This window comes from Heloderma suspectum, chromosome 3, assembly GCF_057233095.1.
Source record: "Heloderma suspectum isolate Gila_16-S chromosome 3, 16-S_ref, whole genome shotgun sequence".
Classification (NCBI taxonomy): Eukaryota; Metazoa; Chordata; class Lepidosauria; order Squamata; family Helodermatidae; genus Heloderma; species Heloderma suspectum.
In genome coordinates, this window is record NC_139460.1 from 49,362,549 (window position 1) to 49,377,972 (window position 15,424).

A 15,424-nucleotide genomic window follows, 5' to 3' on the forward strand; every position below is an offset into this window, starting at 1 on the left:
TGCACTTATTTTATATAGGAGCACATGGGATTATAAATAGTTTACAGTCCTAGGAAATCCCAGTTCTGACCATGTAAAGGATTACTGTGCTTGTAAAATTCCACCTTAAAACTAATTGAACGTGTCTGCTTGAGCACGGAGGCGCTTTGCTAAAACAGTGACACACGGCATTTGGAGTAAGATGTTCCACATCTGGAATCCAAATGTTAGTCAGGATATAAAAAAGCCCACACAACAACCCAGTGGGGCGTTTTACAGCCAGGAACACAAGCAACATGGAGCTCGTTCTTCTCTGCGTCTTCCTACCACTGCTTACAGTGGCGTGGGGCCAATATGAGGACTACTACAACCCCTACGGTGAATATGGGGGTGATGATGGCTGGGCCAATGTGTATCGGCAGGGCTTCAACTTCCAGTGCCCTCATGGGCAAGTGATTGTGGCGGTGAGGAGTACTTTCAGCAAAAAAGAAGGCTCGGACAGACGGTGGAACTATGCCTGCATGCCCACCCCGCAGACCCTGGGAGAACCCACAGAGTGTTGGTGGGAAGAGATCAACAGAGCTGGACTAGAATGGTAGGACACCAAGTTCAAAATATCTTTAGGAGTTGGCACTGGAAACCCTGATCTTATGCATCGTCAGGCTGATGCAATAGCTATGCATGCAGTGAGCACAGAAATGCATGTTTATGGCATAAACCACTATCAATAATCTGATGAACTGCAGTGACGATACCATTAGGGTTATATGGATTTTGTGAAATCCGTTCCATCTGCATTTCGCAGATTGACAGGCGCATTTCATTCTGTTGTCTCATTGACATAATCAGATTTTTTCCAATTTCCCAAATTTGCGCAAATCTACATTTGCACAAGTTCGCATTGTGAAATGCACAAATCTCCCCTCCAGCATGCAAATCCCCCCAAATGTGCATTTTCATGCTTTAGCCTGTGAAGGAAATGCACATTTTTGGCTTTTTTTAAAAAAAAAAAAAATATGTATTTTTCTATGACTTAATTCTGGAAAGTTAAAAAAAAAAAGTCTGCAATTCCACAGAATCCATGCAACTCAGGAAAAGCCAGTCCTCTGTGGAATATGTGGGTCAGATTTATAGAAATCCAAACTCATTTGATTCCATTGCGGATTTCTCCGACATCCCTAGATACCACTACTAATTTCTAGGGATGTACGAAAGTCACTTACCGTTTCGCAGATCTGCTTCGCGGTGGGGGGGGAGGTGCTCCGTCCCTCCCCCCGGAATCCTCGATGGGGGGGAGGCGCGCCGTTCCTCCCTCCCGGAATCCTCGACCAGCCGGCTGTGCTCCGCGGCGGTTCTGCAGAGCAGCCGGCCAGGCCCAGGCCAGAGCCGTCCGCAGCCGGATTTCCGGCCGCAGAGGGCTCTGGGTAAAACAAACAAACAAACAAACCGCGTACGCAAATGGCGGCGGCTACAGCCGCCACCATTTGCGTTCCTTATTTTTGGCTGTCTTAGTCTACGTAAATATTTACGTAGACTATTACGGCGAAAATAAAGGGGAACGCAAATAACGCCCGCTACGCTATTTGCGTTCCAATTTATTTTGGCCGTAATAGTCTACGTAAATATTTACGTAGACTAAGATGGCCAAAAATAAGGAACGCAAATGGCAGCGGCCGTAGCGGCCGCCATTTGCGTATGCGTTTTTTTTTTAGCCTGCTGTGATAGGCTACGTAAATACTTACATAGCCTATCACAGCCTCCGCAGGGACGCAAAAGGCATCCCTGCGTTAGCCGTGATAGGCTATGTATGTATTTACGTAGCCTATCACAGCATGAAAGAGGAAGCGAATGGCGGCCGCAGGGCAGCCGCCATTCGCAAGTCGGTGCCAAGTCGGGAGCAGGTAAGTGCTCTGTTTCGCGCTATTTTTGTGGGGTGGGGGCTTCATGCCACCCGACTTTCGTGGGTTGGGAGAGGTGGGGGCTTCGTTCCGCGATGGATTTTGTGGGGCCAAATCCTCACCGAGATCCGTCGCGGAATTCTCTGACATCCCTACTAATTTCCATTATTGATGGGGCAAAGATAACTGTGGGTTGTATCCAATTTTACTCTAACTAAAGTCCCATTCATTTCAATGGGGCTAAGCAGAACTAACATTGGATACAACTTAACATTTCAATGGCTTGAGAAATCTGCCCAGTGCAGGATGAGTTTCACAATGAAGAACACTTTCTCCTAAACAGATAGGAATTCAGGTTGTAATCAGATGTCCACTTAACCTGGGAGCAGACATGTAGAGCATTGCACTATTAACCATTCTAATCCACCACCCCAAAAGCCAGGAGCAACTATTCTTTTATGTATTCTGAATTCTCAGCTTTTCTTCATATTATGTATACAGATCTGTCATAAATACTCCCAGTAGTCCATATATTTTTAGGCAGAGTACATATGTAAACAAAGCTGCTACCCACTTAGAGTTAATGCCTTGCCTTCTTTCTTTGCTTAGGATTCAAAGTATGTATATTTATTTAAATAAAAATATAGAAGGATGAATTCTCTTGTCTTTGACTTGCTGAGCAACCCCCTCCTTCTCTCCTAGTCACAAAGGTAAAGGGGTGGTCATGTGTCCTACTTCACAAAGGACAATTCTCTAGCTGAAAGGCTGTCTGGTCCAAGTCTGGTTTAAAGATGAAGAATCCTATGAAGGGAGAGCAGCAGGGGCCTTGAATTTGCCCATCCACAGTAGACTGAGCTGGCACACAGGTCCCCTAGTCACATTCTTCCCCACTATGATGAGATGTATTTTTTACTTGTTGTTCAGTCGTTCAGTCGTGTCCGACTCTTCGTGACCCCATGGACCATAGCATGCCAGGCCTTCCTGTCCTGCGCTCTCTCCCGGAGTGTGCTCAAGTTCATATTCATGGCATCGGTGATGCTATCTAGCCATCTTAAGGAGCGCCTCCAGCAACACCAGACAGGCTGCTTAACAAGATCAGCCTCGGATGGCCTTCCCTCTGTCCCATCAGCCAGGACTAGGGATGTCAGAGAATTTCGCCACAAATCTTGAGGAGGCCGAATGCCAGCACATTTGGCCCCACAAAATCAGTGGCGAAACGGTCTGCCCCCAGCCCCCCCCCCGGGACGGGACTTACCTTCGGCGAATCTTCCAGGCAGCGGCGCCTCTGGCGGTGGTTCGGCGGCGGTTTGGCGGCGGCGGCGGCCAGTCTTCCGACCGGCCGCTGCCGCCGCCGCCATTTCCAGTAAAAAAACAAAAAAACCAAAAAACCCCCCAAAAAGTGATAGGCTACGTAAAGATTAACGTAGCCTATCACGGCTAGATTTTAAAAAAATACCGTGATAGGCTACGTAAATGTTTACGTAGCCTATCATGGCTGAATAAAACAAAAAACAAAAAAAGCGCGTTCGCAAATGGCGGCGCCCTTGGGCCCCGCCATTTGTGTTCCTTATTTTAATAGCGTCTACGCTATTATAATTATAATAGCGTCTACGCTATTTGCGTTCCCCTTATTTTCGCCGTAGTCTACGTAAATGTTTACGTAGACTAGACGTGCCAAAATAAGGAATGCAAATGGCAGCGCCCATGGGTGCCGCCATTTGCGTACGCGCGTTTTTTTTTAAATCAGCCATGATAGGCTACGTAAACATTTATGTAGCCTATCATGGCTGACTGCAGGGACGCAAACGGCGGCGGCTAGAGCCGCCGCCATTTGCGGACCCAGCCGGCCAGGATTCGGGGGGGGAGGGATGGAGCTCCTCCCCCCCCGGCCAGAATTTCGGGAGGGAGGGACAGAGCGCCTCCCCCCGGCCAGAATTTCAGGAGGGAGGGACGGAGCGCCTCCCCCCCACCTCGAATCAAATTTCGTTAAAAGGTAAGTGACTTTCGTACATCCCTAGCCAAGACAGCTAGACTGGTGGGGAAGAGGGAGAGGGCCTTTTCTGTGGTGGCCCCCACTCTGTGGAACTCCCTCCCTAGGGAACTCTGCCATGCCCCATCTTTAATGAGCTTCCACCATGCATTAAAAACGTGGTTGTTCAGGCAGGCATTTGGTGTGGGTTAGGTTATTTTAGAAAATGTTTTTATTGTAGAATTTTATTGTTTTAAACTGTTTCATTATATGCTGTACATCGCCCAGAGTGGCTGGGTGACCAGCCAGATGGGTGATTAATAAATTTAATAAGAAATAAATAAATTTAATAATAAATAAATCTCATCCTCTGCCCTCCCCTTCTCCTTTTGCCTTCAATCTTTCCCAGCATCAGGGTCTTTTCCAGGGAGTTTTCTCTTGGCATTAGGTGGCCAAAATATTTGTGCTTCAACTTCAGTATCTGTCCTTCCAATGAGCAGTCAGGGTTGATTTCCTTTAGGATGGACTGATTTGACCTCCTTGCAGTCCAGGGGACTCGTAAAAGTGTTCTCCAGCACCACAGTTCGAAGGCATCAATTCTTCGGCGCTCAGCCTTCCTTATAGTCCAGCTCTCACAGCCATACGTTACTACTGGGAAAACCATAGCTTTGATTATACAAACCTTTGTCAGCAAGGTGATGTCTCTGCTTCTTACTATGCTGTCTAGGTTTGCCATAGCTTTCCTCCCAAGGAGCAAGCGTCTTTTAATTGCATTGCTACAGTCACCGTCTGCGGTGATCTTGGAGCTCAAGAAAATAAAATCTGTCACTGCTTCCATTTCTTCCCCTTCTATATGCCAGGATCTTCGTTTTTTTAATGTTGAGTTTCAAACCAGCTTGTGCACTTTCCTCTTTCACCCTCAACGAGAGGCTCTTCAGATCCTCTTTGGTTTGGGCCATTAGGGTGGTATCGTCTGTGTATCTAAGGTTGTTGACTGCAGCCAATAAGTGGACCACATTTTGTCAGAACTCTCTGCCATGACCTGTCCGTCTTGGGTGGCCCTGCACGGCATAGCTTATGGCTTTACTGAGTTACGCAAGCCTCTTCACCACAATAAGGCAGTGATCCATGAAGGGGATTTTTTACTTACATTATAGTAATTATTTCTGAATTTGCCTATATACATATGAATTTCATTATGTAAATTTTATGCAAATCTCAATAACAGCCCAATCATTTTGATATCAGCAAATTATACATTCAATTGCCATTCTAGGAGCATGACAGAGCTGAGGGTCCCCATGTGATATTTTAAGAGCGTCCTGAAATCCCACTTAAGCATGGGGTTAAAAGGGTACATGTGAGGGGTGAAGGGAATCAGATTTGCCAAGGAACAGTCTTAAGTGGGCAGTTGGTGACAACTTGGCTATGCTGGCTGGCACTTAGGGGAGAACTGCAGTCCAGCACAGTTGGAGGGTACTAGGTTGGGGTGGGCTGTCGTACTCCATCACTTGCCATGCTCTCACCTGCCTCTCTGCTCATTCATATTGGCAGTCTTTCAGATGGGAAGTGGGCCGTTCGTGCCCACTGAAGTGATCGTGTTCAGTAGTTTTGACTGGAAGCTGCCTGGGAATGGTGCATGCTCCTTCAGCTTGCTTGGCTTAGGTTCTAATGTGCCATTTCCCCCTCAATCTTAGCACAGCTCAGAACATTCAGATACGCACCTGAACATGGAAAGGTAGGAGCTTGCAGAAGAACTTTGGTTTCACTGAGAAGTCAGCCATCTTACTGAACACTCATTTCCTTCTGGGAGCTTACAAAGTGAGAGTTCAGGCAAACCAATCAGACAAAAGAAGGGTGTGCCATAAACTGTTTATGCTGTTGTTTCTAGAATGCTAGTCACTGGTGGTGGAGTGTTAAATTTTGATGTGCAGGGACTCATCATGACTCCCATAGCTGTACCCTCAGGAAGAATCCATAGTCATGTCACCACTGTCTGTCTGTCTGTCTTCTGCTTTTCTATTATTTATACTCAAAGCTAACACTCTGGTTAAAAACATCATCATAAAACACAGACATCCAAAATAAAGAAAGAAGTGATCACTAATAACATTTCACAATTAAGTGTGCGAGGCATGTCTGCAACCTTATGCATAGTGACCTAACTCAGTGGTGCTGACTTCTGACTGCATAAGTTCAACTTGTACAAAACACTGAGCTTTTTAAAAAGGCTTGCAACATTTAGCTTTCACTTAGAAATGCAAACAGTGCAAAGAAGTGCTACCTTGTAAACTGCTAGCAAGAAAGGAAGAGCGGAAGCATCCAGCCTTTGCTTAATAATTTTTCTCATTCTCTGACTTCATCTATGGTAATCTGTCAGAAACAATAGTAAAATTTAGAAGCCTTCTTATCACTTCACTCATTTGCCTGAGCAAGAAAGGTCTGTCAATTATCCTGGTGCTCTGGCAGTTGATATCACTGCTGCTGCTCCGAAAAACGTCCTGGAGCTATGCTCTCCTGTGTCCCCACTCTACTATATCACTGTTCGCCATGTACCAGAGTGCTCTACTGGCACCCAGTTTTGACCCAGATGTCCACATCCCTGAACACCAAAATGCAAAGCCGAATGGGAAGACACAATCTCCCCCTAGGAGCACTTGGCTCTTTGAGTTCAAGATGAACATGTTGAACTCTACAAAATATTTTCACATCTGTTAACAATAGTGCTCATCTTTGCATACGTATCTTGGCGTGGCTTATAGAGAATTATGCTTATTTGGCACAAGAGGAAAGCTTAAAGATGGGGCTGCCAGCTTCTTTACTGAATAAGATCTGAAGTTGCGTTGTTTCTTTTATAATGAGAGAAGAAACAAGAAAAATGAAACTTAATTACACACATACACAGGGAGAGAAAGAGGGACGGAGGGAGGAGGGAGGGAAAGTAAGAGAGAGTACACAGCCTTCTCTAATCTGGTGCCCTCCCAGCATGCCTCAGCCAGGGCATGCCTGGCTGGTGCATGCCGGGAGTTGTAGTCCAATGTATCTGGAGAGCACCAGGTTAAGGAAGGCACAGAGAGAGAGAGAGAGAGAGAGAGAGAGAGAGAGAGAAAGAGAGCGCACATTAATGGTGACCATTTACCACTCTTCTTAGGAAATGCAGATGTACATTTCTTCATGCGTGCACAGATATGCCTTGTCTTTTGCATCACTGATCTTTTGCCTAACAATTCCAGTGGAGGGTGAGAACTAAATAAATCATCATACTAAGTATGCAGGTATATCTATTTCCCATCCTATCCCAGTGTGGGGTATAATATTATATCGTTTTATGCTCACGACAGCCATATGAAGAAGGCTGCACTAAGACAGAGTGTCTTACTCAGGACTACCTGGTTAGTTTCATGGCTAACCAAAGGGCAGTATCCAATGCTGTCACAGCATTAGTGCTAATGAGGTTGCGCTGGCATAAACCAACTGCAGTGCAACATCATTCGTACTTTCTAGGCAAAGGGGAAAAGCCGTGATTTGCCACTGAATGTCATCGGCACAGTTTGCAGATGGATCTCAGTGGCAAATTGCTGCCTTTTCCCTTTTTCTAGCAAGCACTAGTGAGGTTGTGCTTGTGTTGGTTTACCCTAGTGCAACGTCATTACTTCTAATGCGGTGACAGCTTTGGATACTGCCCCAGGATTTGAACTGGAGGCTTCCCACTTTTCAGCCTAGCTCTCTCTCCAATGCACCACTCTTCCCCTGTGGTTAAGGCCACAGAGGAATGTGGGGTTTGGGGTGGGGGGAGGGTGTTGTAGTGCTGCTAAAACGTGCAGAATCTGTTTTACTAGAGATGACAGTGGGACACAAGTGTGTGCAGCCGCAAGCAAACATAGACCTATATTTGATTTTGCTGGCCTTAAAAAGAAAAAGGTTGCTGGTATAATTTTTTATTTGTTTTTATCAAATGTTATTATTTTGCATTATATGTTTTATCTTGTATGCTTCCTTGGGGGGGGGGGGTTCCATCTTTAAAGGTGGCCTAAAATAATTGTAAAAAAAATAAATTAATATTATTTTAAAAATCATTGTTCATTTCTGGCAATACAGTTGGTAATAGTGAAAGCCAATCCAATACCCCATCAAAAAATCAGGCAACACAATTAGCTGGGCCAGCTGGTTTCAGAATATTCTTTAAGAAAGGAAAACACACACACATCCAAGTACAACCACTTTCTTTCACTCCTTTCTTTGTTGCTGACAAGACAGAAAGCAAGTGTAAGGTGAGAATGATCAGCAACTCAAAGCTATGAAGGCATTTGAGGTAATGTTCTTTTGGAACATAACGCTGGTTTTAGTTCTACAAACTGAAACGGAAATTCACATTAGTAATCTTAGGGTGCAATCCTATGCATATTTAGACAGGAAAAATGTCCTACAACTCCCAGCATTCCCTAGCCAGCTGCACTGGCTGGGGAATGCTGGGAGTTGTAGGACTTTTTTCTGTCTAAACATGCATAGGGTTGCATCCTTAATGTATGGCTTACAGCATCTCTCCTCTACTTTCCACCTGTGTACTGTTTTAAGATAGCAACATCCTGGACTGAAGAACTACGTCATAAGGACCACATCATTATTTCCAACAATGATTGTATAGTCATATTTCACCATAATCGTGTCAGTGCTTGAGAAAAACAAAGCAAATGAAACAATCTGCTTCAAAGAATCTCATGGCTTTGATAGTAAAATAAATAAATACAAGCAGCACTAGCTTATCTGCTCCTATTTGACAGACAGAACACAGGGATCTCTGCCTGTGTGAAATAGTTCCAGTATTCTCGAAGCAAAATAGTTCCTGCAATGATGGCTCCATTATAAGTACTAATCGGTTTTGTTTCCATGACGGACGTATAAAAACACTCATTCCTAGTCTACAGGGATACTTTGTTACTGGAATAAACTGCACACTTGCCAGTCACAGCTGGAGTACTGATAATTTTCTTAGTGCATGTATCTTAGTTAGACTTTCACAAGGAAAGAAAGCGACAAGAAGCAAGTAAACAAAAAAGAGGAGTGGGCAAAGGACTCTACAGCATAGGTTTGCAGCCTGTATAAACATTTGCAAAAAGTAATTTTAATTCAATACCTTTAGGCCTGGCATCAGGGGTCAGCACCATCAGGCAGTTGCCCATGGCCCAATCTTTGAGGAGGGCCCGCCACCGACCAGGGATGTTGGAGAAACTGCATCAGAATCAAATGAGTTCAGATTTATATGAATCCAACTGACCGGCTTTTCCTGAGTCACATGGATTCCACGGACTTGTGCACCTATTTTTTTTTAAAAAAAAACTTTCCAGAATTTTATACAAACGTAGTATGGAGAAAAAAAAGGAAAATAAAAGAAGACCAGCTGAAAATACACATTTCCCCCATAGGCTAAAGCATGAAAATGCACTTTTTGGGGGGGGATTTGTGCACATTTTGGGGGGATTTGCGCACATTTTGGGGGGATTTGTGCATTTTCTCAAGTGCAAATTTATGCAAAATGTGAACTTGTGCAAATTCGGGAAACTGGAAATAATCCGATTCCATCAATGAGCGGATGACGGAACAAAAGGCACCTGACAATCTGCAAAATGCAGACGGAATCCATACATCCCTGCCACTGACCCTGCTGCTGATCCAAAATGCCAGCTACAGCCACCAGGACCTGGCAGTCCGCTCAGTGCTGGGCAAAGGAAAACCAGTGGCTACCCAGCACTCGAGCTTGGGCAGTTGTGCCTTACGCCCACCACTCTGATTCCTCCACAATGCCTCTGGGATCTTAACATGGCCCTGCTCTGGAGTCACTTAAATGTATTGTGGAAGAAATAAAATGGTGGGGCCCAGCAACGGTTGCCAGCTAGACCAGCTAGTTTGTAGCTGTTGTGCCTGCTCTGTCAGGCAGCACACCAGGGCAGTGAGGGGACCCACCTGGGGGTGTCTAGGGCCCTGTCAGACCTGGTGCTAGTCCCGAATGCCTTACAGCAGGGGCAAACAACTTGTGGCCCTCCAGATGTTTTTGTCATCATCCCTCATCACTGGCAATGCTGGCTAGAGCTAATGGGAGTCGTAGGCCAAAACGTCTGGAGGGCCACAAGTTGCCCACTCCTGCCTTACAGGAACAGTATGTCCTGTTAAGGTACTGTTAATGTACTTCGCTTATGGTCTCACAAAGTGTTCCTGATTTTGTAGCTCTTCAGTTGGCAACTCTAGGCATAACAATCTCATCTAATAAGCCATGTTTTATTAGACTGAAAATGAGCCTTGTGCATGACGTATGCTCTGTCTTTGCCCTTCCTGTCTTCCCCTCACACACCGGGTATCAACATTTCTTAAACCAGTTTCTCCTTGTGCCTGAACCAGGAAACTGTGGTTTAATCTCTGTTTACAAGCTAGGGTGTGAAATGAGGATCAGATCAAAAGAACAAACCTGACTTTTCATATGGTGGAAGATGGGGAATTGTAGAGCAAATGAGTACAGAAGGCAAAATAGCAATGTGTAATAGTGTGCTGAGAGGTGGAGGCTCTGACAGATATCCATAGCATGTGATGTTACAAGCATACCCCAGTCTCCTTTTTGTCTGTGAAATGTTGGAAGCTCTGAGATCCTTGTCCTGATGCCCAGTCTGCGTTGCTTGGCAGAGTGGCAGTGTTGTTGTCTGACATTTGGCTCATGACTCTCCACCCCTCAAAGTGCAGTTAAAGCAAAGGGAAAACATTCTAGGCCCAGGGTGCAGCAGCAAAGAAAGAAAAGAGAGAGTAGGGCTGTGCTCCCGCAAATTCATTTTCCCTCCTTGACTCCCTCAGAGAGCCAGTCCACACAAGGTGCGAAACCAAGGCTCTTGAATATTGTACTGATAGGGAGGGAGGAGGGAGGTTGGCACTCTGTGTTCTTGAAAAATCAGCATTTCAGAGAAAAGAACGGGTCCAGCAGAAGGCAGGATGCTGAGTCTCCCATTCAGCTGTGACCATGCCTTCCTAGAAGACCACATCACACAGTCAGAACTGTTACTAGTGGTAGGATTATTTAGTAATGATGCCTCTTGTTAGAAAGGCAATTAGCAGAGAAAAAACAAAAGGCAAAACGGAATGAGCGTTTACCAGTCCCACATGCATACAAGGCTGTCTAAGAACAATGAAAGGAGATCACACCCTTCTTCAGTGAAGGAAAGAAAACAGCTTTACTCACAAAATGTTCTTGCATAAAAAGTGCAGGTATAGAGTAGACTTTCAAAGGAGTTTGTTCAGTCCCTTTTGTGTTCCATTACCCAGGCAGGAGTGAGAGAGCGAACCCATGTACTCCCAGGAAAGGTGGGGGTCAGAAGGGGGAGGCAGGGGAGGAGCAAAAAGAGGAAATCACAGGAAACCACACTGTAGGCTATAGAGATCCTAAGGCTAGCTGTGGTCAAAATTCCCATGCATTAACTAACTGCAACACTGTCCCTTTCCAGTAACTTGCAGATGAAGTTTCAATATTCCCAACAACAAGGAGGCCTATTGAGAATGAGATGGAGGAAGGGAGAAAGGCAAGACCCTTTCCATTGGCATTAGGGTGGTTCCTCACCAAAAAAGTGGAAATCCATCACCAGAAAAGAGGCAAAAAGGTTAGCATATGTTCTGCATATGCTAACTGACATGTATAGGTGCGAATTTAGAAATAATTACTCTAATTTTAATAGAAATACAATACACCTCACTATAGTGGGGAGCAACAGTCTGTGTGCCTGCTCAGTCTGCTGTCCAGGTACTGTTGCCCATCAAGCTGAAGTTGCCCATCAAGGCCCCTGCTCTCCCTTCTTATGGTTCTTTTTCTTTAATGCAAAACAAATGATGTAGCATACAGACATGGACTAGAGAGCCTGACAAAAAGAGAGGATGCCTTCAAAGAGAGGACTGTCATTTAGCAGCTCTTCCAAAGACTGTCCCCTGTAATGTTATGTAGGACACATGGCTAATTGGTATGCAGGCAAGTGACAGAAAATGAGGAGGGCATGGTGACTGGGAAGTGGCCACTAGTGACTCCTGCCAGGAAGGTGCTATTGCACTCAGTGGTTGGATCGCTCTGTTAGAGTTCTGACTGGTTCTGACTGAAACCCGGAGCAGATTTACCACCCCACTGACATTGGAGCCACCAGCCTTCACTGGTTGCACATGTGTCCTGCTTGTGGGTTTCCTGTGGGCAGCTGGCTGGCCACTATGTGCACCGAATGCTGGACTAGATGGACTCTGGGTCTGATCCAGCATGGCTCTTCTTATGTTCTTATGTTCTTAGACCTGAAGTGGCCTGGGGCTTGCCACCAGTTTCCAATGACCTGTAAGAAAGTGCTTGCAACCATGTTTGGTTTTTGCTTTTTTAAATGTGTTTGTCAGTTTGGTTGTTTCTTTTCTCTCTTTTCTCAGGTATCAAACATGTTCAAATAATGGGTTGGTGGCAGGATTCCAGAGTCAGTATTTTCCATCTGTGCTTGATCGAGAGTGGCAATTTTATTGCTGCCGTTACAGCCGGAGATGCCCGTATTCATGCTGGTGAGTTCACAAAACTGTGCTGAGTTTCTAATGTATTCAAAACTCATTAATATCACTATGAAAACTGTTTGTCAGGCATGGAGAGTTTAGTGTAGAAGGACACATCAGCAAGTATAATGATGGGGAAAGTACAAATCAGATGCTTGCAAACCTCACTGTAAAGAATAAATCAACATTATTCTGGAAATTCTATCTTTTAGAATGCATAAAATCTGTAAGAAGCATGTAAGAAGCTTTCATTGTTCAGTCATCTCTTTCAAGTATTTCTCATATTTTGTTTGCTTGCAGTCTCCAGGGTGGTATTGGTCAAATACTTGTCAAAAAGTTTTATTTCCTGTTGAATTTGTATTTTTCGCCTAACTGAATCCAAGTGTATCATTTCTTATTTAAGTTTTTGATTTGAAGATTTGATTTTTGTTCTTTAAATCATTTATTTCTTGCCTGCACCTTCCTGTGCTGGAAAAGCACGATTGTGTACATTTAGTACCACCCCCTTTCTATCTGTGGCCATGCCCCTACTTTCAAGACACAGACATGAAAGTGATATTATAAAGAACAGTATTCCTGTTCAGAAAGTACAGAGTGCTTTCTCAGTCACCGCTGCGCAACTGCAGCTCATCCTGACCCACTTAGACTTAAAGAGCAGCACTTCTTCAGAGGCAAATGGCAAAGAGGACTATGGCCTTGCGCAAGGAGGCACAACCTTTTTTGGCCCTGAGGGCCACATATGGTGTTAGATGTAGGACTAGAGTCTGCACATACATACACAGCACACACATACACAGACACACATACTCCCCGACTACACATTCACACATACATGCACTCTTCCCCCTCTCTGACACATACGTTTTCCCAGTCCTCATCACTCCTGTGTTTTTGCACTTTATACTTTTTTTAAAAAATGCGCTGGGAGCCAGGCTCATAGGGCTCTATGGTTCCTGCCATAAAATTCCTGTCCCTAAAGCATCCTCCTGGAAACTCTATGGTCCCTTCAATAGAAGTTCATTCCTAGAGCATCCTCTTGGGGGAATGATGATTTGCCATTGCAAAGAGATGGAGATGACCAAACACAGTGGAAGCTGGTGGCTCTAATGTCAGTGGGGCAGCGAATCCGCTCTGGGTTTCAGTCAGAACCAGTCAGAACTCTAAAGGGGCTATTCACACCTTGGAGAGCTCCTTTAGAGTTCTGACTGGCTCTGACTGAAACCCAGAGTGGACTCCCCGCCCCACTGACATTGGAGCCAACAGCCTCCACTGCCTACAGATTACTGGCGGTAGCTGGGGTGTTGCTTGTGGGCCATGCACCCCTGTCTTAGAGGCTTAGAACCATAGAATTTTAGAGCTGGAAATGACCTTAGAGGTAATCTAGTCCACCCCCACTCAACACCAGATCTAAAATGCAGGATACAACTACAGCATCCCTGGCAGATGGCTGTCCAGTCTCTGATTAAATGCATCCAGCTATGAAGAGCCCATCACATCTTCAAGACAGTCGAACAGCTCATACCGTTAGGAAGTTTCTCCTAACATTTAGCCGAAATCTGTTGCCCGGCAAGCTCCACCCATTAGTTTTAGTGCTGCCCTCTGAAGCAGGATCCCTCCTTGAACCTCGGCTTTCCAAAATGCAGTCCTGCTTCTACTTCTCTGGGCAAACATTCTGAGAACACCGTCCAATAAATCTACCCTGATGAGCAAGAGATGGGGCAGATGGGAGATTCACCACCAGTTCAGCCCCATGTCCTTCAATATGCCCCCCTCCCTCACATGCTGTGTGGTGGGCCTGGCCCAAGGTATCTTGCTACCTCAAGTGAGGTGGCAGTGCCAGCAGCTGGCCAGCTTAGTGCTGTTCCTGGAGGTGGCTGCCACTGCCCACACTCCTGTGTGCGTTCCTTCCTCCCCGCCGGCTGGCCTCTCCTTCACTTGCTTGGCCAGCCAGCTCAGCTGGTCACATGCTCCTGCCAGCATGGCCGCTGCTCCTGCCTTGTGCACCAACTATCATGAAAGGGCCAGTGAACTCCCAGGAGAGGTTGGCCAGGGCCAGCCTCTCAGCATAGCTTGTAGGAGCCCAGCGGGTGGCTGGAGCACAAGGCAGGAAGGACCGGGCAGGCAGGCACAAATGGCTAGCTGGCTGCTCGAGCAAGTGAGGGAGCATTTGTCCAAGCAAGTGGGCAGGCGGGCGGCAGTGGCTTCAGCCACAGCTGCTCATGATAGAAAGGAGCGGCAGGCCCTCCTGGCAGGGGTGGGGTGGGGAGAGCAGTGCAATTCACTGCTATTTCCTGCTCTGCTGCCTTTTGACCTTTTACAGGAGGAGGAGCTTGGTAGCCCCATCGAGAGCATCTGGGTTGAAATAAATGGAGCAAAGAATAAAAGGAACCTGGTGGTCGGAGTCTACTACCGGCCACCCAATCAAGGAGAAGCCAAGGATGAAACTTTTGAAAAGCAAATAGCCAATGTTTTAAGGAAGCATGATGTAGTAGTAATGGGGGACTTCAATTTCCCCGATATTTGTTGGGAGACAAATTCTGCAAAACATGGCCCCTCCAGGAAATTCCTGACTTGTGTGGCGGATAACTTCCTCCTACAGAAAGTAGAGGAAGGAACTAGAGGATCGGCTATCCTTGACTTGATCCTAACCAACAGAGATGACTTAGTGGATAAAGTAGCAGTTACAGGAACTCTGGGGGAAAGCGACCATGTTGTACTTGAGTTCTTGGTTCTAAGGGAAGCAAAAGCCGAGTGTACTCAAACGCGTACCCTGGATTTTAGGAAAGCTGATTTTAATAAACTCAGAACAATGATCAGTAAGGTCCCATGGCAAACAATGCTAGCGAGAAAAGGAGTCCAAGATGGGTGGGAACTTTTAAAAAAGGAAATTCTCAAGGCACAATCACAAACAATTCCAACAAGAAGAAAAGGTGGAAGACAACAGAAGAAGCCAATGTGGCTTCACAAAAAGCTTAGGGATGACCTGAAAACAAAAAAGGACACATATAAGAAGTGGAAAGAAGGCCAAGTAACA

At 45.6% G+C, this 15,424-nt stretch overlaps 1 protein-coding gene across 1 annotated transcript in view; it reads left to right on the top strand.

The window, feature by feature from the left end:
• Window positions 1-244: 244 nt before the first annotated feature.
• The window catches only part of DPT (dermatopontin), a 46,468-nt gene continuing 31,288 nt past the window's right edge, over window positions 245-15,424 (top strand). Inside the window, exons 1-2 of the mRNA XM_084843170.1 lie at window positions 245-574; window positions 12,277-12,402. Of these exons, the coding sequence (XP_084699296.1) occupies window positions 276-574; window positions 12,277-12,402 (425 nt within the window). The 5' untranslated portion in view covers window positions 245-275. The remainder of the gene's footprint in view (window positions 575-12,276; window positions 12,403-15,424) is intronic.